The 21,674-nt window shown below is 39.9% G+C and overlaps 3 protein-coding genes across 3 annotated transcripts in view; 1 reads left to right on the top strand and 2 right to left on the bottom strand.

The window, feature by feature from the left end:
* lmbrd1 (LMBR1 domain containing 1) overlaps positions 1 to 2,378 on the top strand; it is a 54,880-nt gene extending 52,502 nt beyond the window's left edge. Inside the window, exons 15-16 of the mRNA XM_022195384.2 lie at positions 455 to 546; positions 936 to 2,378. Coding sequence (XP_022051076.1) covers positions 455 to 546; positions 936 to 1,046 — 203 coding nt within the window. The 3' untranslated portion in view covers positions 1,047 to 2,378. The remainder of the gene's footprint in view (positions 1 to 454; positions 547 to 935) is intronic.
* A 330-nt stretch (positions 2,379 to 2,708) lies between these two features.
* On the bottom strand, positions 2,709 to 11,026 carry LOC127537622 (nicotinamide riboside kinase 2-like). The gene has a single exon (XM_051960367.1). It carries the CDS (start codon positions 6,000 to 6,002, stop codon positions 5,562 to 5,564), a length of 441 nt encoding a protein of 146 aa, XP_051816327.1. The 5' UTR covers positions 6,003 to 11,026; the 3' UTR covers positions 2,709 to 5,561.
* A 122-nt stretch (positions 11,027 to 11,148) lies between these two features.
* adgrb3 (adhesion G protein-coupled receptor B3) overlaps positions 11,149 to 21,674 on the bottom strand; it is a 110,816-nt gene continuing 100,290 nt past the window's right edge. The window contains 11 exon segments of the mRNA XM_051960114.1: positions 11,149 to 12,187; positions 13,483 to 13,587; positions 14,425 to 14,460; positions 14,607 to 15,283; positions 16,862 to 16,901; positions 17,747 to 17,842; positions 18,127 to 18,298; positions 18,599 to 18,697; positions 19,022 to 19,107; positions 20,462 to 20,528; positions 20,944 to 21,013. Coding sequence (XP_051816074.1) covers positions 11,999 to 12,187; positions 13,483 to 13,587; positions 14,425 to 14,460; positions 14,607 to 15,283; positions 16,862 to 16,901; positions 17,747 to 17,842; positions 18,127 to 18,298; positions 18,599 to 18,697; positions 19,022 to 19,107; positions 20,462 to 20,528; positions 20,944 to 21,013 — 1,637 coding nt within the window. The 3' untranslated portion in view covers positions 11,149 to 11,998.

The raw sequence follows: 21,674 nt of genomic DNA, 5'->3' as shown, positions 1-21,674 counted from the left end.
ATTGATTCTACCCGTCTTTAATTTTACAGGTATTTTTTCGACTCCTAAACGCTCGTAACAGCCAGAATTACTGACAAAGTCAATGAAACTACTTCAGTACACATTTTATCAAACTCGGTGAATATCCTCTCACAGTCTGCTAGCTTTCTGTTCTGTGTGTGCTGAAAAACAATCCCATGCACAGGCCATACACAGTCCTGGCTCTGTAAATAGGAAACAAACAAATGGCTCGCACTGATCCACACAACACTATTCCAGAGTGTCCTGTGTATGTTTGAGGTCGTGCAGGCTTGTGCTTGTACAGAGGACAGGAGCAAAGGTAGGTGGGAAATGAGGCAGTGAGAGGGATGGTAAACCTGACACATGCTAACTAGCTAAACATCAACAATATGTCTGTGTTTTCAAGAAACACAGACTTCACCTTTAAAGGAAAGTGTTTTCTCTGTCTTTTCAGACCAGTGCACTGTGACAAGATCCTATCTGTTCCTCCACAAGTTCTGGTTCTTCAGCACCATCTACTACTTTGGTAACTGGGTCTTTATTGGGGTAAGTTCAAGGATGTGAAGAACCTTGATTTCAAACAGAGTGAGAATTGTAATGTTCTTTGTAGAATTTGGAGGAAAATAATGCCTTTTTGGGGGGGGGGGGAGATGAATGATAACAAGTCCTTTTAGTTATTCTGTATCTTTTCAACCATGAAACATTTACAGCAACAACATCTATAAAACATTCGATTGAGTTCAAAAGCATTTCAAGAGAGTCTTCTTCGGTGGGGGAGCTTTCTACTGTGAAAAGGCTACCGAGACGGCACATGCTGCATATCTCCTCAGCAAACTATTTAATAGCCTCTTTCCTGGGTGCTCTTCCTGCATTTTATTGATCAAATGGTCCTTGTGAAATATTTCCTAATGAGGGTTTTACGTATTATCTTTTAGGCTTTCCTCATTGGTCTGGTTGTGTCCTGCTGCCGAGGGAAGAAGTCTGTGATTGAAGGTGAGGTGGAGGCTGATGACTCAGACCTGAGTGATGATGAATACGTGCACTGAAAAAACACTCTTCACTTGGATGGGTTTGTAGATATTGCAACCATAACCTGAAGGGAGTAGAAAGTACAAAGTCGTTAACAAATAAATGCCTGTCAGTGATTTGTCTTACTTTAATTCATGTGTTTTGAGGAGTTCTTGCCGTGGTGTCAAGCCTTGTTTTGAGTTGACACGTCCCTCCCCTTTATGAGCCCACACAGATTGTTGTGTCTTTCTCAGTCAATATTATTGATAACTTTGGGTTTGTGGGAGCGTTTTCCAACTCAATTCTAGCTTGAGAAATCACTTGTAAACACTTTGAAGTTGGCAGAAATTGGTCTTTTTTTCTTTCTTACTGCGGCAGACAAAGTCACATCCTGTTCCAGAACTTCATGTCCAAGCTTTGCTCGGAAACAGAGCTCAGACATAAACTGATTTTTGATATTCTCTAAGGACTTTCTAGACCCTTTAACGTCATGGCAACATCTAGACTTGGCTTCAGTGTACCTTTTAAGATACGGTACCAATTGAGCGCACACAAAATGTTTCAGAAAAGCTAATAGGTATGAAAATAATGATTCCTAAATGCTGACAGCAGTGACACTTTAAATGTTTATTTTGCTTGTTTTTGTCTGAGGTTAAATATAGTGCTAGTGGATTTGCTGCATCTTTCCCTACGTTTTATTTTCAGTCCCAGACTATTACATAATGAAGTGTTACTGAACTCGCATACGTTCACTGTTGGTGAAATGTAAAGGACCAGTTGTGTTTTCAAGTTTGGAGTTATTCATGGTTTTAATAATATGTGTTCAGCAGCTTCTCTCCTTCCGTGTTGGAGGAAAAATGAGAAAAGAAAAGAGATAATAATAATAAAAGATATGGATGTGATTTTCTTTTTAATTTAAAATTACTTCTCATTTTTGTCTGTGCTTTAGAGTTTATCTACAACAGGCTTGTGACAGAACTATTAATGGCATACATAATTTTATTTCAGTGTATTTTGCTGTTTGTGTCAAACGAATACAAACTGACGATTTAATTTGGAAACCAAATATTTGTGCCTCATGAATGTACAATATCAGGACGGGCACATGCCTCTGTATATGCTCGCCTAAATTAGTCAGACAGAAATCACTCTGAATCCCTCGAGTTTTGGTTTTGCTTTGATACGTTAGTGTGGTTACCTTTATTGAGTGTCAGACGACGAAGCAGCTGCAAATGCAGTTAGGTAATGATGGTGAAGATGACCGAAATGTCATCACATGCAGTTTGATTGAAAAGTTTGCTATTGTGAAAGTTGTGTTAATATTGAATGATACCTGTATTTGAAGAAATAAAACAATTTTAAACAAAAAACATAATATTTTCAACCTTTTTTCATTCCTTTCTACAATGTGATGCCGTTCTTCGTTGTTTTATCTTCACATAACATTTGCACATACAGTAATACTGATTTGCCAATCAGGAATTTAGATCAAATCTCATAATAGTGCAATTTAAATTAATCCATTATTATTAATAGTACATAATGGTACACCAATAGTTAGTGAATTTACATGCTGTCATTCATTCCATGTCTTCAAAGCTTCATGATGGGTCAGGTCCACAATTCTAAATTTTTGTCCAAAGCATAGCATTTTAGTCAGGTTTCTGCAGGTTCAAAGAAACTGTCACGAACCATACAAATATCTTTCAAGATTTATTTTATCCTCTCTCTCTTCAGCAACTCAGAAAAACTACAAAAAAACCCCACAAGCTTCATAACATACTGTACATCTTACATTTGTTTTAAAGTGTCTCATCCTGTTGATGAACACAAAAGCACAACAGAAATCAAATAAATTTATGGGAAATGCAACACTCTGTCCATAAAAAGGCAAATCAGCTAACATTATACAGATTGTAAACTAATGAAACTGTATATATTGTATGGCTTTCCTCTGCATCTGTCTAACTTTCCCCATGTAAGCAGTTAACAGTACATTTAAAATTGTCTTTAATGGCTCTTTAGTGCCAGATTACCACACATTCATCAGAGAAAAATCAACGTCTCAGAACAACATGTCGCGTGTAACACAGTATGCCCCATAAGAAATGCTTTTCCATGCTGCTGTCTATAATTATGACTATAATTAGGGTTGTGACAAAATTACAACAACGTGGTCGGATTTTATAAATATTTATCGAGAGGCTGTGAAGTACTTCCTCACAATCGGTAATTTTACGAGTAAAAACATGTTTCCCGCTGTCCAAAGCTCAGGTTTTCACACTTAAACGTCAAAAAAATAAAGTGAAATATTTTAAAGTAGCCTAATAAAGACACATATCAAATGTATTAAAGACATTCATCCTGGGATTAGCTGAGAACTGCTCAGTGCCTTCTTTGGATGGATTTGCATGAAATTTTGTGTGCATGTCCAATTAGAGCTCGAGGTATGCATACCTTGTCATAAGTATTGTGCAGGACTGCTTTGAGGTAAGCCATTTTGTGCTATGCCACCCCCACATTCACTAATAAACCAAATAAGCCTTGAGCCAAAAACATGAGCCCCAGGTCTTTTGCAGAGAGGATTGTGTGATCAACATGTCAGATCAGAGGATTTTTTTGCAGCTTGGAGTGCAACTTTTCTTGTTATCCCTCATATTCAAAAAAGCCAGGCTCCTCTCATCTCATATTTCCTCCCTGCACCGCTTTTTAGGCTCCTCTTGCAAGTTTGTTTGGGAACAGTGAACACATTTTAATGAATAAATGAATGAATCTGTTCAGGAAAATAAAACTATTTTTTGCAAAGAGTTGCACTATTAGATCAGCCTGGGGGCCATACATAACAAATGCTTTTTTTTTCCAGTTTATCTCATACATGCATAGATTAGAATGCAATATTCTATGCAAATCAAGTTTGCTCAATAATAACAATAATAATAATTACTATTATTACATTGTGATGATTATTTCTATTACTCTGTGTGTCAGTGCTGTCTAGACCAAGTGTTTATATGCATTGTGTTTGCAAAGACATCCCATTATTTAAACAGGGAAGATGGCTTCAAAACTCAAGTTTTTAGATTTAACCATTCTAACCATTTTAAACCTGGAACAAAGAAAAAAAGCAAACAAACCCCAAGAAAGCGGTGGAGTTTTAGACTCAGATCAATTTGAAACCTTAAAGAAATTTATGGCCTCGTCATTTCCCAGTTTGTATGATCGTCGAATATTCCGAGACGGAAACAACGACAACAAAAACTAACCAAAACAAAGTGACCTCTGTTTGGGCATCTGACAGGAGAGCCAAGAGAGGTCGGCCTTCTGGTTTTTTTTGTCTGAGGGAGGTTTCGAATAAGGCAAATATGATTGTGCAGACTGCTGTAGATACCAAGAGGAATTACAGAACACTGAAGCCATTGTCAGGGGCCTCTGTAGCGATCATCTATCTTACTGCTCCACAGGATAAGAGACTGTAATGCATTATACAGTGCATGGCAAGTAACTTGCTGTGGAGTCTTCCAAAGTTTCATTTTTACCCAAACTTTTTCTTCTTTTATAGTGCAACTATCCTCAAAAGTTAAGTCACACTTTTACATTTTGCATCTAAGATAACATGACAAAATCCAGGTAAATGTGTATATAAAGACAGAAATGTGCATTATTATCTTGATATGGACACATATTGGAGTAAGATAATTCAGGGGCGGATCCAGATTAATTTTAGTGGGGGGGCACAGGAGGGTACAACAGATTTTTTTTTTTTTTTTTTTTTTGGGGGGGGCACCGAAAAGTTGAAAGAAAAAATGAAAGCTGCTACCGACCTCTCGCTTTTACAAACTATTTTTCGTGGTTTTATGGGCTCTTTAACCTAATAGAAAAACTGTATATGATCTTCTCATTTTGGACTGTTAACATTCAAATTATGATGGACTTGTTTCCTTTTTTATGTGAATTACAACATCATTAGCTGCAGCATCTGGCTGTTATGTAAAACTAGTAAGCTCAACAACAGTATCCTGAGGGCAATTAAGTGGCAATATTGTGCAAGAACAGCACTATTTACAACCCTGTGGATTTCCATTTCTTAGAATGTTTCCTGACAATTATCACACCTAAAATAAGAAATAGTATTCTGTACTTTTAGCAACTAGTTCTCAGCTGTAAACCAGAAACATCATAGGGTTCTGTATACAATCAGTCTAAATCAAAATGAGTACGACCCAATACACAGTGAACAACAACAATCTATGCTTGATCTGTGGTAAAATAATGTTAAATGTTCTGTGCAGTAATGTAAATTTCGAAATACAATAAAATACAGTAAGTAGCACTCTATACATTTAATAGTAAACCTGAGAACAATAATCAACAGTAGCAAAATTCCATATTCATAAGTCATTTAATAGAGCACAGCTCAGCAAACATCATAGTGTTCTGCATAGAAATCACAAAAGCTGCTCTCAGTAATCTTCCAAAGCGAGCAGATGTTCTTCTGTTGTAGGTACATGGTCCAGACGTGGCCATCGAACAGGCCGGGGGAGGTCTGGCACCGTCTACTTCCTAGAGCACCTCGTCTTTTTGCATTGTTCACATGGGATGGAAATAAAGTAACGTTGGTTTAGCACGTCGATCAAAGGCCTGTAGGTGTGAAGCAGGAAGCCCTCCACAATGAGGATATGAGTCTCCTCCTCCTCCTTGTGGTCGGACTTCGGGATGATTTCTGTGTCCAGGGTGTTACTAACGCCACGAGACTTCTCAAACTTCACCGGGTTCTCCAGCCACGCGAAGATTGTACTCATTATGGCGTCCATATCCAGAGCAGTGATGACATCGTACTGCTTAAAGCCATCTTCACCAACTTCAGTCTGATCTTGGGGCTTGAAGAAGTCATCCTGATGGACCACGTAGCAGTTGGGCAGGTTCTTGATCTGGCGGTTGGTGAGGCTGGTTTTCCCTCCATTGGTTACGCCGCCGATGCCGATGATGTGCTTCATGTTCTCGGATTGGTCAAATCTCGGAAAAAGGGTCAAAAACGTCAACAAAAACAGGGTCGGGAGTGATCGGACATGAAAGAAAGCTGAAAAGGAGAAGGTTGCAGCAGGAAACGTCAGCTACTCAAGTCCTCCATGGTACTTGAGTTTAGTGAGTAAGGAAAGAACAGAAAGGGAGCTGCCACTCAGGCGCAGTTCTTCCACTGAGAGAGGACCTCTTTCTGCTGTCGCTGCTACACATACTGTCCTTGTTGAGGTTTTACGTGGAAAATTCCTTTTAACCAGCCCCTCAGGTTTCTTTGAGGATTTTGGATGAATACTGGGTTAAACCAACCTTTTAGGTCAACATTCAAAGATTTAATGTGGAATATTCCATTAAACCAACCTAACTTTCATGTTTTGATCATTATCAAGTGAGAAACCTCAATCCAGACTCCTCATAATGACGTTTGAGATTCATGCTGCTGTTATTTGTTTAGTCCAGACTAAATGACAGAAATCCACAACTGCAATTCTATTTCAGGACTTGGTTATTAAATGTCAAAACAATCCGTGTGACTCTAAAAACTCAACAGCTTTACAGACTCTAAGATTAAACTCTCCACAATGATCCAAAATAAGTTGGACTTCTACATGAGAGCTTTAATTATTCTTCATCTACTTCCTGAAAGGTTTGGTCAATAAAAAAGACAAAAACTAATATTTTCAGCTGAACTAAAGACAGACTTTGTGCTTTTTCTGCTCACATGTTGTGTTGTTGTAAACTTACTCTTTCAAATAAATACCCTCCTAACCCCCTGGAAACCAGCATTTGTCCTGTTTTTGTGTCGCTCCTCGGTGACCCCAGACAGCTGGTTGTAATGTTTTTTGAGCAACACACCATACTATGATGTTTTTACAATGATGGTTCTACTATGGAACCAATTTGACATGTTCAAGTGTTCTATGTGTGAAAACTCAGAGATTTCAGGTATCAGAAGGTGGTTTTCAACTTTCTTTGTGAACTTTCTGCTTCAACTTTAAACTAAGGTCCCATCCACACGAAGACAAAACGAGGTCTAAACACATAAACGTTTTTTCTTGCCGAATCTGCGTATCATCCACACGAAGACTGTGTTTTGGGGGTCTGTAAACGATCATTTTTGAAACCAGGTTCCGGAGTGGAAAGATTTTGAAACGCCGTATACGCAGCTCCGTGTTTACTGGCTAGCCACTACTTTTCAGATACACTTGCGTCATGGTTTCGTATCTTCATTGACACGCATGCGCCACACGCGGCAACGAAGCTAGTGACCCTACTATCCCTGTTGCAGCAAAATCTCCTTCTTCTCAATCACCACCGAGTTGAACAAACAATTATCGAGGACACATTACTTCACTTTATTTACTTCCCGGCTTGGTCCCTGTTAACAACTTTTGCCGCAAGTGCGCATGCCCACTGTTTTTTCTTCTGTTTGCGCGTTTCCGTCTTATCGTTACAGCGCCCCTAGAGGTCTGGCATATGTTTTACAGCGTTTCCATGCGTATCGAGTGCATTCATGTAGACGCACACATTTTCTGAGATGCCTTCGTCTTTATGGCCATTGTTTTTGAAACTGTTAAGCGTTTTTCAGATTTTCATTTACAGTAAGGTTACCAATCCTTACCCAGTTTCAGAAATTCTGGGGTTATGGTGTTTCACATCACATCACATCAATTGGACAATAATCCTGTGTGTGGTGATTATGCAATTAATATGAAACTGTTTCCTTTTCGGAGTTTACATGTCATCTGAAGAAGAAAACCACCTGTTCAGCTAAGCATAAATAAAATAATGCGTTCTGTGGCAGAGTCTAGACAGACACACATCAAGAGTAATGAGAACTCCACTATGAGGGTGATGATGGGTTATGCACAAGAACATAATCTAAGCGAGTGTTGGGTGAATCAGCAAAGGCCTAACTCCATGTATTCTGCCATGTTACATCAATAATCTTTTCTCTAGCAGAATATAAAGCAGTGAGTTGGAACGGGTTAGATTAAAGGATGGAGAGAGGTGCAGCAGACTGCTTCTCCACTCCAAACATTACTGAATGTACTGAACATCAGCAAATGACAGAATGGGTTGCACAAGGTGTTAACAAACATCTCCTAGCCTAAATCAACTGATGTAAGTTAGTGAGAATCCTATCAGTGAAACTCTAGAATGACTTCCCTATGAAGTATCCAATGTTAGTACCATTAGTTGAAACCAATTGTACAAAGTCTCATATTGAGCATCCTTTGAATGCAGCAGTGGTGGTGCAGCATTGGTTGGGAACGCAGAAGATACAGTGTAAATAGTAATAATTGTTAAGTTGGAGTTTCAGATGTTGAATGATCACTAATACAGTGGGTACAGAAAGTATTCAGACCCCTTGAAATTTTTCACTGTCATTGCAGCCATTTGCCAAAATCAAAACAGTTCATTTTATTTCTCATTAATGTACACTCAGCACCCCATCTTGACAGAAAAAAAACAGAGATGTAGAAGTTTTTGTAAATTTATTAAAAAAGAAAAACTGAAATATCACATGGTCACCAGTATTCAGACCCTGTGCTCAGTATTGAGTAGAAGCACCCTTTTCAGCTAGTACAGCCGATGTCCGATAATATCGGCCCACCGATATTATCGGACATCCCTAGTTTCAACTCTTACACTCTGGAGTTTGCAGCGCCCTACAAAAACGGGGTGAACTTGTGTTGCTCTTTGCTAAACATCTCACCATTTCCCCCTCTTTCATAATGTCCTCCACAACTTTGGTCAATATGGTTTCTGTGATTTTTGGGTGGCCTTAAGTCTCTCCTCTGAGCTTTAAGTCCTCTGACAGGCCCTTGATAGACGAGCAGTTTGCCTTACCCCTCAGCCGTGCCCCCGGGGAGGAGAGTGACGCAGGATCAATGTAATTATGGTGATTCAGTGTTTGCAGCCCCACAGCAGGTTAACCTCTCTGCTCTTATGGGCCTGTGGGACCTGCCACTCACTGCCGAATGAAGACTTGTCCAGCAGGCTTGTCAACACGTCCCAGCTCCAATTACAAACAACTAAATAACGCCACTTTCCGTTTCCAGACACACAGGGGTGTCTGCAGTGATAAATCTGTGTACAAACCCAAACTATTCGGCAGAATTTCCATCAAACGACAGTCCAAGTGGGAAATATTCAATTATTAAAAGCCGTCGTCATAATCTTTGGAACATTTCTTTCATTAACTGAGCTACAGACAGACTAGTTTAAGCTAGACTTCACAGAAAGTAAAGTAATTCCATATTAAATTATGTTTGATTTTTTTTTTTTTTTTAGTTTATGCTTTTTAATATTTTAAGTACTTAAAGGCTTGCAGGAAGTGTGGCACAGACAGAATGTGATAGCACTAATTTTGTCTGGGGACTTTTTGTGGATAAAGTGCTGGCCTATTAAAATAAAGAGGCTCTTAAATTAAAGGTCAGAATGTGTTTCCCCTCACGATGGCGAACAATATTGTTAAAGGAATCTAAAACATTCCTAATGGGGGAAACAATGAACTCATCTGCATTAAGGCTGCAGTGTTTTGTTCACCCACATACTTTAAAACTTTCTCTTGAGCTCGTGAACACACCTTTAAAGCTGCACATTTGAATACCATTAGGACAAATAGGCACATAAATTATCTCCGGAGACACTGAAACTTCCAGTTTCTTTCTCCGAATGGTATTCAGTCTGTTGCAAGGTTGTGATGCATTTACTGAGTAACTGCTTACAAGTACAAAAGCATGTTCATGACAAATACAATAAACGCATTCAGTGGCTTATGTTGTGTTCTTTTTCAAGATGACCTTGCAAGCATGACTGGTTTGCTTTAGATTTTCATGTGTACAGTACAGTCAGTTCTCAAACCAGATGACTGTCTGTTAAACACAAAAAGCAACATTTGTTTTATGTCTGTCTCGTGCTTTAGAATGCCAGTGCCATTTTGCTGACTAATAAATGCACTCTGCCTGCTATAATGTATCATTATAAACTTTCAATACTCAGATAAACTAGGCACTTCTTTGCAAACAGGATTTTGCATTAAAAAAAAAAAAAGACAATTTCCAGCATGAAACATAACCAGAGCCTGTAGGGAGATGACAGCATTTTTCAAGGCACTTCACTCTATTGGATGCTGGAACATTCATGAAATAAAAAAAACCCTCTTACAGAGCCTGTAACAAGCAGCAGTCGCCCGCTGTATATAATTAACCTAATTATGTCTGGTAGACTAAATTGAAATGCACTGTAAAAAGAAGGGGGGAAATCAGACATTAACGTTTAGACTGAGCCCTGCTTTCAATCATCTTAATTTATGTTGTGACGACGTCGGAGCACAGATGAGTCCTCATTCATACAAGCCTCTCTTTCGTGTCTGGTTCTATCTTTTCTCCCCTCTATAGTCCTTGGTCTTCACTGATGTAGAAGATCTAAGTCACACCTCTTCCTCCTCTTCTTCCATCTCTTCCTCCTCTTTCCTCTTCTCCTGCGTGTGGACCCTTTGCTTCCCAGAAGGTGGGGCTTGTGCGGGGGTGGCACATACTGGTGCTGTCATTGGCGGAGTGTCAGCCGCTGCATCACACAGACCACCAGCAGACAGACCAAACATGATTTTTTTTTTTCCAAGAGCCCTCCCAGCCTCCTCCTATTAGCGTTCTGCATGTCCGTCTGCGAAAACTGATCTTGTCAGGTGGAGCTTCTGGAGGCACAGAGACTTATGAGTCTAAATGTTTCCTACCCATATTCAGAAATTAAATATGAAGCTGGATTTATGAGATGAGGCAGGAAACTTTACAGAATAACCCTTCAACTAGAGTCAAAGGGAAGATTTTAAATCACTAACTTGGACTAAAAATCCCCAGAGCGGATAGTATGTGAAGTACTGGAGATCTTTTTTTGACACTTTAGTCTGTTCTAAATGAAACTAGAGGAAACTTTATTCAGCAAATCATCAATCCTGAGCTAACTTAGAAGTCCAGTGATCCTGAACTGCAGTGATTCTATTTCATATGCATAGACATGCTCGTCATCTGAGTTTCCTACATTCGACTGTTCCCTTAACTAAATGATGTGAGTGATGCATTTCACAACCAACAAACAACATAAACTTGACACAACCTCTGAAGCAGTACGAACATATTTCCTCTTTTATTTACATTCCTTTTTCAAATGTTAACATTTTTCGCTATAACTTTTGATCAGGTTGGCATTTTTTCTCATTAAAATAAATTGGCACAAGTAAAACATATGTAGACAAAAGTTTATTTACACCATACAACATTTTGTTTTTAAATATTTTATACAGAGCTGCAGATGAGAGAGCTTGCTGGGATCCTTCAAGCAGATTCTGCAGTATTAAAGTTGTGAAATATATTATTTATATAAAAGTGAGTATTATCTTTATTGCATTTAAAGCAATGAAGAATGTAGCTTGACAAACATTCATTTTAATATGACAGAAAAATCCTCTTTGCCTCCCATGTTTTATATTATAAAGTAAAAAGTGTAGTAATGGCCAAACAGACTGTTATAAACTTTTTAAAAACCTGCATAAATATATACATTGTGCTCCCGGGTCCAGTTTTATGAAATCAAAACTAGACCCGATGAAGCTGGGACGACATGGCATGTCATTTGCTTTGTGAGGTTTCATCTAGAGAGATTACCTTTTTTAGCCAATTCCTCAACAGATAATTTGAAACACATGATGGTAAATATTGTACACCAGGCTGCCCCACACTAAGTACACTAGTGAGAATACAAAAAGTAACACTGATGTTTTTATCCCTTTTTTTTTCTTTTTTCTCTCTCACCAGTCCTTATATTGTATTGGCACATAATGTCCCTGCCACACTCGTATTATCCAGATATGTATGCCAAGGCTGTTAGAAAAGTCTGTTGCTTTATTCAGTGCAAAATACATCCCTTTCTCCTCCTTTTTCTAGTTTGCATTTTCTCCTTCCGTCACCCTCTAGACCTCCGTTTGGAAGTCTCCCTCCTGGACATCTAAGGGTAAGTTGACACACTTTTCCCACTCTGCAGGCGTCATCTCCAGTGAGTCCTTGGTGTCAGATTCTAGTACATTCATAGTGGCGTAGTTCTGGTACTCACAGGCTGGATTGTAGCTCTCCCATGGGTTCTTGTTTGGCATTGCCTTGTCCTGTGAACATGGCCAGTGGGGTGTGATATTAGTGGCATGACATCCTCTGCAGCTAAACTGTTATTCTTTTACAAAATTGACTTTTCCAGTCAAGTCAGAACATTCAAGAGGGCATTATATGAACTTCTACCCGTTGCTAATTGAAAATAATGGATTAATGCTGTGGAAAGCATCAAATAACAAAAGATAATGGTAGTGTATTAAATGTGAACATGCTTACACTATTATCATGGAGTCATAGCAGAACTGTGTTTTCCCCAAGCTCAGAAACTGGTCTACTGTATGGGCTACATGTGTGAGCCATTCATCCGAATGTGCTCTCATTGACAGTCCCAAAGACACCATTGCAAATAAGGGAGAGAAGCTGCTCCCAGTCAGGGAATATAAAATGGATACTAATGTCTGCAGCCAGCTCTGCAGTAGATTCATTTAGGGGAGAAAAAAAAGAAAAAGAGGGGAGTGAGAATGTACTGTGGTTATCGTTTTCTATACAAAAGAACTTGCGCTGGTAACTAAGCAACGGGCCTTGGATTGCATTGAACTCTATGGGTGATTGAAATGTGAGTGATAAAGGATTCTATGTAACCAAACGGCGACTGCATAACTGTTATTGTCTGATAGTCTGACTGCGTTTGGTCACCAGCTCAACTTCTATTTGCTGCATTCGACAGAGAAAACAATGCTGCTCGTCTGAGACAGAGGGATAAAGTTTGACATCCCCGTTGTCTACAGCTCCAGCCAGGTGTGGAGGCAGATGGTAAGGTAAGACTTTTTGATTTGCAGCAAGGTCAGGAAGAATTCTCACAATTAGCCTTACTTCGAGTCCACCCCCCCCCCTCCCCCCTCACACAGTTGCTGTAAGAGAACAGCGACATTGTGGTAGTATTTGTATAGATGTTGATAGATTAAATAATCTGCCATGCATTAATGGAAAAAATGATGGGGTTGCTAAGTAGATAAATGTGCATGTAAATAAAAGTGCATTCATGGCCTTGCATTGGAATGGATGCACTCTACTGCAACAAGATTACCAAAGGTCCTTCCCTGAGACTGGCCTTGTGGAGAAAATGCTTCAGTGGTTTTAAGGGGCAGCCCCTTCGCTCGCCTCTCACCATCTGCTGGCAGGCCCACTATGTATAGGAAGGTTCACCGCTGCATGTATACTTGAGCTACATTACTCACTCATTTGCACAATCACACATTAAGTGTCCTGCACCCGACATCTAAATAGGGTTATTTGGATGTTGCTCTCTTTAATTGGCTGATAGCCACCCCCCTGGTTTCCTGTTACTCACCATGCTGCCCATATTTGGTATGTCTCGAAATCGGTCCAGGGTTTGAAATTTCTGATTCAGTTCCTGGAACAGCTCCATGTGTCTTTTCCTGGTGTGCATGACTTTCTGCAATGGCAAGGGTTTTTTCTTTGGTATTGACAGCCAATAATGGAAATGCATCTTCCTCTCCACCCCCTCCAACTCTGATCAATTTGTTAGTGTCATGGTAGTTTACTTATAGGCCAGGTTTGAAACAAATCTACTTGTGTCTGCATATATACAAGTGACTGCCAAAATAAAGGAAACACCAGTATAATTAAAGTTAGGGTTATAGGACACGTAAAGCCTAAACATAATTCTTCAGTGATGAATTGCCTCATTTAGAGTTTTCTTGGACTAAGGGAAATCAAACCTTGGCACAAATCTTCCATTTTAAATGGCTGGTGCCCATCGAAGCTAAAGTAAATGCACCCCAAGCCAGAATAGCTGCCAAAGGCCTCATGTTTCCTGTATTTTGACAGAGTGTACAATATATATGCAGTAAAGCCTAATTTAACAATGCAAAGGAAAAGCTAAAACCTGTCAAAGGGGGTTTGAATATGTGTTTGCAAGCCAATATAATCATTGTTGAAACCAGTGGTAAAATCAGATGTGAAATGTGCAAATGACTTTAAAAGCATACATTTTGAAAATCAACATATAGCTAATGGATGTAGGAGATGGAGGAGGACAAAATGTAGATGAGAACTGTTGCCCTGTTTGTCAGTTGACAGCCTTGCTTTTACCTTAACTACACAGCATGTCAATAAATCTCGTTGAGTCAAGGCTGTGTAACTCCAATAAGCTTAAGAGGCACAACAAGTACTAGTAAATCAAATGACAAACACAACTGCAAAAATGGCCTTTCTCTGCATAAAAAAGCTAGATGCATGTATTATTGAAAGAAACATTCTTTTCACGTACCTCAAAGTCCAGATCCGAATACCGTGACTTCCTTCTCTGTAGAAATAAAACATGAAAATTTTTTAAGTTATTTAGTCATCAGTTTAAGAGGATATATACATTAATGTATGTCATATTTTAAGATGTGTAGTGAAGTGTTTATAGCAGCTCCCTCTGTGTTTCATTAATGTGAGCATATGTACCTCTAGAGAGCTCATAGATATTGTAGACCCTGTCTCACTCCTAGAAAGCCCCGCGCTTTCCTCCATCTCAGCGAGGAAGTTCTTAACAGCCGTACGAGGTTCAAAGGGCAGGTTTTGCATCTGCTCTGGAGCGCTAGGATACTGCTGCTCCAGGTTCACATTCATGTGGTCCATGCCTGACGGGCTGATATTGAAGTCAGGGCTCATCTTGTAATGCATTAGCCTCTCGTGTGGCAGCGTATCCATAGTGATGTTCATCTTGGTGTCCTCTTTCAGGAGGGTGGGCACGTTACCCGACCCTGACAGTGTTGCAGAGGCACGAGGCATGACTATGTAGTCTGTCTCCATCATCTGGCCCTGCGCCGAATGGCCCTCCATGTCATGGCCGCCCATGTCTTGGTCGCTCTGGCGCAAGGCGTCGTCGGTGCACAGGTAAACAGTGCGGCGCATGTCGGCGGCGCTGTCGGCCATGCACTGCTCTTTCAGCTCACCCACTCCCATCGGCATGTGCAAAGCTGAAGGCTGCTGGATAATCACTTTGGAGATGATGTTGCCTGGCAACGTGGAGTAGTTGAGGCCCTCGGGGGCCTTCTCATCCTCCTCATCATTGAGGGAAATGCGGGAGAGGGTGCCTGTTATGGTGGCGGCCCGACAAGAGCCCATGTCTTTGTGGAGTGCTGCAGGGCAGGGTGATACAAGGATTAGTTTCTCAGTAATGAAAGTAGTGTCACTTTCTCTGAGATTATCCAGCATATGACCAAAAGAGCAATAGAATTCAAATCAATATGAGGGGATTCTCAAAGGAATCTGAACTGCAGAGGGGAAACTGTAAATGACAGGATAAATAACTCTGAATATGCACTGAAAGTGACATCACACCAAAATATAAAGGGACACAACAGCAGTGTCTCTCGAGCCTGTTACTGTAAATAAGCTAGTATGGTTTTATTCTCTCCCTGAACTCCTCTTCCTGCCATCCATACACTGTGGCATCGTAGGGCTAACTCAGTGATCGCTGATGACCTTGTAATGCACCCAATACTCTACCGACAAACAAAACAGCAGTTATCTATTTAGAAGTACCTTCTGGTTATAAGAACACCGTATCCTCCCCAATGAGCATTTTAATCTTCGCCTCATGAATCACTCGGAATTATGTGGTCGGTTCACAAAGCCCTGCAAGGGCATTACAAGAACAACAAACAAGATCGAATACTCCCTTCTCTGTTTGAGGCTAATTTAATGCTCAGTGTGGACATGAGGAAAACAGTCTGAGTCTGGTATTCATACAGGAGAATTTCTGTGATCAACGTTTACTCTTGTATTCTGTAGGGTGACACCGCAGAATATTACTTCTGGTGCTGACAATGATTCCTGCTTGTAAACAACAAACTTAAACTCTGCAAGCCCACAGAGTAATCTGTAAAGTGCACTGCTCTCTGGCTGCAGCACTACTTTGGTCTAAATCTGGTCATGATTTATAAATGACACCTGTCTGCTCTGCCTTTTTGTAACGGGTATGTCCACTTTAGATGTACAAGACTGCACAGCATGAAATAACGTAGGTCAAAAGAGCCAGACAGCCCTTTTTGTCTTTTAACAAGCTGTGTTTCTGAGAGCGCCAAATAATGGTCAGCATGGCTATTCCCTGCAGATCCATTTAGGATGTGCTTTTCATTGGTTTGGAAAGGACTGGAGAAGCTTTGGGCTTATGCAAGTTGCCACCACCAGTTACATGCAGGGTAACTTGCACAGTCTCTTTCTAACATTTCGTCCCATTTGTTTTATTTACTATTTTCATCATACACGTCTCCCAGCAGCTTCTGCAGCTCACAAGCACAAAAAAAGCTAGACCCAGAAATCTGAAAAAATATCATCTTCCCACTGGTATAAGTCGAGGAAGAAAATCCTTTCAAAATTAGACACACAGCACCTACACACCTAATCTGTGACAACATCAACATATTAATGAAAAACGTAATTACAAAGCACAACTGCCAAAGAATGAGAAAAAAACTATTGCTATTCCTGTTTATTGCAGTAAAGCTGAAAGATAAAGTGAATATCCAACAGCTCTCTTTATAGTGTTTTGTTCTCAGATTAAAGTCAGCGTTGTGGTAACTGTGAAAAAACTCCTGTGGGGACTGTTGGTTGTTATATAACCTGAGCTATTTTTTACTGTCTAACCTCATTTCAGGTTTTTTTACATGCATGGAAGGAGGAATCCTGCTAATAAGAGTCCATCTGTTCTTTACCTGATCGGCAGGCGATGTCCACATCTTTCTCAAAGTCAGTCTGAAGAAAGAAGATAGTCAAATGTTCAACATTGCTCAAAATGTCACGCCATTTATGTTGCATACATTAAAAAGCAACTCATCTGCAATACCCAGCTGCAAAATGAGGATCAATATATTTTCTTAGAATTATTTCCAAGCACTTGAGTACAATGATGAGAAGCAATTTCTTTCCCTACTTCATCCCAACAATATAACAACAAAACATGGGGGTAAAAAATGCTGCTGCTGCAGCTGGGATTCATTTTGTGCTCACTCCTAATGACTGTATTGAACCAGGGGTCCCTGACACCATTCTGCTATCGTGAAAACTATTTCACTCTGAGGGGTATTAGAATACTAATGGCAGATCATTGCTATGATGTGCCAGTGGCATTGTCGCCCTGCTAGATGAAGAGACTGGTGTCCCATTTCAAAGGTCAAGCAGGGAACAGTCCTCCATTTCCCAGTGAGAGAAAATGAGAGGGATGCATGGCCAACATGTACAGTGAGTTAAATCAAACGGAAATAAAGGATTGGGCTTAGGGGCTAAGAAAACCAAAGGGAACTAATGCCATTTATCAAAGGGCCAAGTGTCTACCCTGCATATAATTATAGCTTCACAAAGGTGTTTTGTGGAAATTATTAACCAATAGGAAACAATGCCTCATGGTTTAGAGGTCATATAAGCAACAAAAAAAATCTAAAAACTGCATGATGCGCACAAGTTGAAGCGTACAAGTTAAATTAAGGTTAGTTGAGAACAAGGAGGTTTGCATACATATTATAAATAGTCAGGGAACATTGGGTCTGCTTAAATTGTAGAGGATCTAATGGGTACAGATAACAGGGGGTAACTGTGCCTACCATTATCTGAGCATGCCCATTAGGGAAGGTTCCTGTTGCATCACCACTGATTGGATCTTGGCAGTTTCTGAGCCGACATCTGAATGCATCTTGGACCTGAGTAGAAGGGGATCAGTTCATTACCATGCCAACAGTGTTGCATGTTAGTCACTGACATCGAATTGTTGCTTTTTTTTTGGTCTGATAAAGTCTTAAAATGTAAAGTACAATCTTTAAATGTAAAATTTTAGTCGTACTAAATAAAGATCAAAAATCAAATCAGCTACAGTTAATTTACTCAATATTTAATTTTAAAAAAAAAAACAGATGCACAGTTCATATTCCAAGTCATTAACAGAGATCGTATGTGAAAAGAAGGCGGCATTTAAGTCATCCTCTACCTCTCTCCGTAGGACACAGTGCACCATCACAATGACAAAACCCTGCAGTGAGTCAAAGACAGCAAAGAGGATCTGAAAGAGGATGGAGCGCTTGTCTGTCATGGCGAGCACTGCAGACATCCAGGTCAAAGCCAGCAGAGGTAGGACGACACAGGAACTCCACAGGGACGCCCTGAGAGAACAGAGGAAGGGTCGTGCAGAGAAAAATAAAGACAAGCATGATGGTGTAGATAAATATTATCAAGGTCTGGGAGTAAAATCTCCATCGCAACCTGTTTACTCCATAGTAACAGCAGGGCATTAAAATACATCCCTGTACTGTGATTCTATGTACCGTGAATGTAACTGGAAATTAAATTTGCATTTGCAGTGGATTGCAAGGTGGTCAGAATTGGATATGTGGAAACGGCGTTCATACAGAGTCTCCCCGTAGCATCGCCTTATTGATTCACAGACACTGACAGCCACTTACATTGCATTGCTAGCTGTAGTTGCTGATAAAGCAGTTGTTGATACAACACCACATTTGGCACACTTGAGAGTTAATCCTGTATGCGGCTCACTCATCTGTCTGTGGGATATAGAGACAACATCATGACAAACAATGCAAACAGCCACTAACCCGACTTTAAGTTTTCCCCGTCATATTAGCAAAAGCACAGGCAGCCAATGTGTGGGCGTTTTTAATGATTTTCATCTTGGACTGATTCTGCCAAAGAAATACGAAGCCATGTCGCTCCCGAGAGGGATCTGACCTCTTTATGTTTGTGCCTCTAATTTCTTTTCAACAGCAAAGAAGAAGGAGGACGTCTCCACATGTATATATGTATATTTTTGCAAAAATAAAAAAGTTTAGAAGAAAAAAACTGGTACTAACAAGGATGTGCTGTCATACCCTGCTCGATGCTTCAGCTTCTTGTCCAGGATGCCATCTCTGGACACTAGTTTGTTAAACACCAAGATACCGATCACCATGTTGACCTGTCAATAGAAAAGGAACAGGGATATTTGCTTTCAATAAATCAACTGCAACAAGATTATTCCACAGCCAATGTTAAACATAGTGTTTAATTTCCCAGCTGGACAATCTCCATAGGTAGCAGAAGATTGATGTTGTTATTCTACAGCATTTTTTTTTCTCACTCAGTTTTCTCAACGAGCTTTAACCTCTAGCTTCTATTGTTTGCTCTTTTCTCTCTCTCTCTCTCTCTTTCTCTCCATTTCAACCATGGACGAGGTGTGCCCTGCACAACAGCCTGAGGAGAAGATCCACCTGACAAGAAGCACTCGTCATCTCAAAGGCACTTCCTCTTATTATTATTATCAGAAAACTGAAGGAGCTTTATAGTAACTGGGCAGAAAATACTTTAAAAACATTAGGCTACGGTATATTTGAAACCCCTGTAGCTGAGCTAAAGAGCTCATGAAGTATTCATGTGAATACATTTGGGAAAGTTTTTACTCAACAAGTTGAGACGTGTGATTATGTTACAATGTCAATACAGCGATAACAGCAGCACAGTGCCGTGTTCTTTCTCACTGCAGGTGGCTGCTTCTGCCATTTTTGCAGAGACCAGCTTGTGTTCCTCTGAGGTCCATTGCAAATGAAAATCACAGAAAAGCAAGTCTTTGTGTCACTGATGCTCAAGCTAAGACATTTAGTCACTTTCAAAAAAATATATATATATAAGTCTGAAACCGTCTTCTTTCAAATCCCACCACAGAATAGAAGCCCGACAATGAAAAATATCATTATATATCCGTCCTCTGTCCCTCTGACACAGACTTAGTGATTTGCATAATCACATTCTTTGTGTAATTTTCTCTGTACAACTATGTAAATACAAGATGATTAAAATATGCCAGTATATTAGATTTTGGACAAATCTAATGCATAAATACTTAATAACCTCAAAGCTACATGGAGGACCATTATGGTAAATGAAAGGGAATTACTTGAGCACATTGCCTGATGGGACGCTCATTACTTTGACTTTGAAACCAGAGTGTGTTCCTCCTGATAGACATTTTTATAGCATAATTTTGTCGAGTTTCCACACAGCATGATTGTACCACATTCATACCATACCATCATCAAATGAAGTTAAATTATGCTAAGCTCTTTTTTTATCTGCAGTGAAATATACATTATTCCAACAGGATAATATTGCATGTTACATACTGCTAAGATAAACTTGCAGAGGAGATATCTCGACTTTTTTATTCCTGTGGTGCTGGCTGATTTTCAGCATTTCCCCCACCCCCTTTGTTGTACATTTTCCTCATATTCTTAGCATATGAAAGCAAAAACTGGACACTGATGACTGAAACATACCAGAACAACAGCAGCTGCAGGTCCAACAAAGGCATACAGGAGCCCACCCTCCAAAGAGAGCCAACAGCTGCAGGGAAAGCAAGAAAAACAGTTAACTCCCACTAAGGCATTAACATCCAAGTTAATGGCGCACACCAGCATACAATTGTATTTTCCTCAATTGTCAGGAGAGAAGTGCCATATGCTGTAACTCCATATCCAAAGTTTCACAGGGTAATAAAATGCTAAAGAGATTTTAAGCAGTGTTTATGCGTTTGGTATCCAGCAGGGATACAACTCACATGAAATTGGGTTCTCGCTGTGCTATTTTGAAATTTGATTGGGTTCATGGGACTTTGTTTATGGTACTATTTAGGATAAGTAAGCCACTGCAGAAGCACTTAATCATTACTCCTAAGCGATACCGTGAACTTACACTCTGTGTGTGCTGAAAAGTGACTATATATATATATATATATATAAAAGAAGAAAAAATAACTTACTATGAGGGTGTCCCATAGCCCTTTGTTTTGGTGAATCCCATTGAAACAGCAACAACTAAAGCTGGTAATCCTTCAAAAGAGAAAACAATCAATAATTATTCGAGCAGTTCTAGTCGCCTGTCAGAGCTGAGAGCATAAACCCACTTCAACGCAGAAAAAGCCAGCCACTGTGCCTTTTAATCATTAAACAAAGTGGGACTAGATTGATTCCATTTGGAGCCTCCATATGAGACTATACAGACATCTGAAGGTAGATGATCAACTATATGCATTTCAATAATTCCATCAACATATTGTAGAATATTCCATTAAGTGGCAAAGGAGAACACACAGTACAAAGCTTTGACAAAATGGCAGCAGTGCATCGAATCCAGAAAGCCAGGTAGTGAAATTTCATCACTGTACTGTGAGAAATTTCACCACCTTCCACACCTTTTATGAGAAGGGTTTTGCTGTATGGCTCCTCATTATAGATTGGTGTAATTGATTCCGTCCTTACTACTGTGTGCTCGGAATATTAACGCTTTTCCTCTCAGAGCAGCGCAGGCAGGTGCTATTGATGTAATCAGTTTCCTGGAGGCACGAGGCGAAGACCCTGTGGCCATCCAGTGCCTCTCTGCAGTGCTGAAGAGGTAAAGAGTGCCGAGTGTACACAAGCATGTCATAAATTACAGTGCAGGCAACAGCCTGGTGGAGACACCGCACTTCAGCCTGAATTAAAAGACAACAGG

Source organism: Acanthochromis polyacanthus, chromosome 15 (assembly GCF_021347895.1).
Source record: "Acanthochromis polyacanthus isolate Apoly-LR-REF ecotype Palm Island chromosome 15, KAUST_Apoly_ChrSc, whole genome shotgun sequence".
Taxonomy (NCBI): Eukaryota; Metazoa; Chordata; class Actinopteri; family Pomacentridae; genus Acanthochromis; species Acanthochromis polyacanthus.
This window is presented reverse-complemented; position numbering and strand designations above follow the sequence as displayed.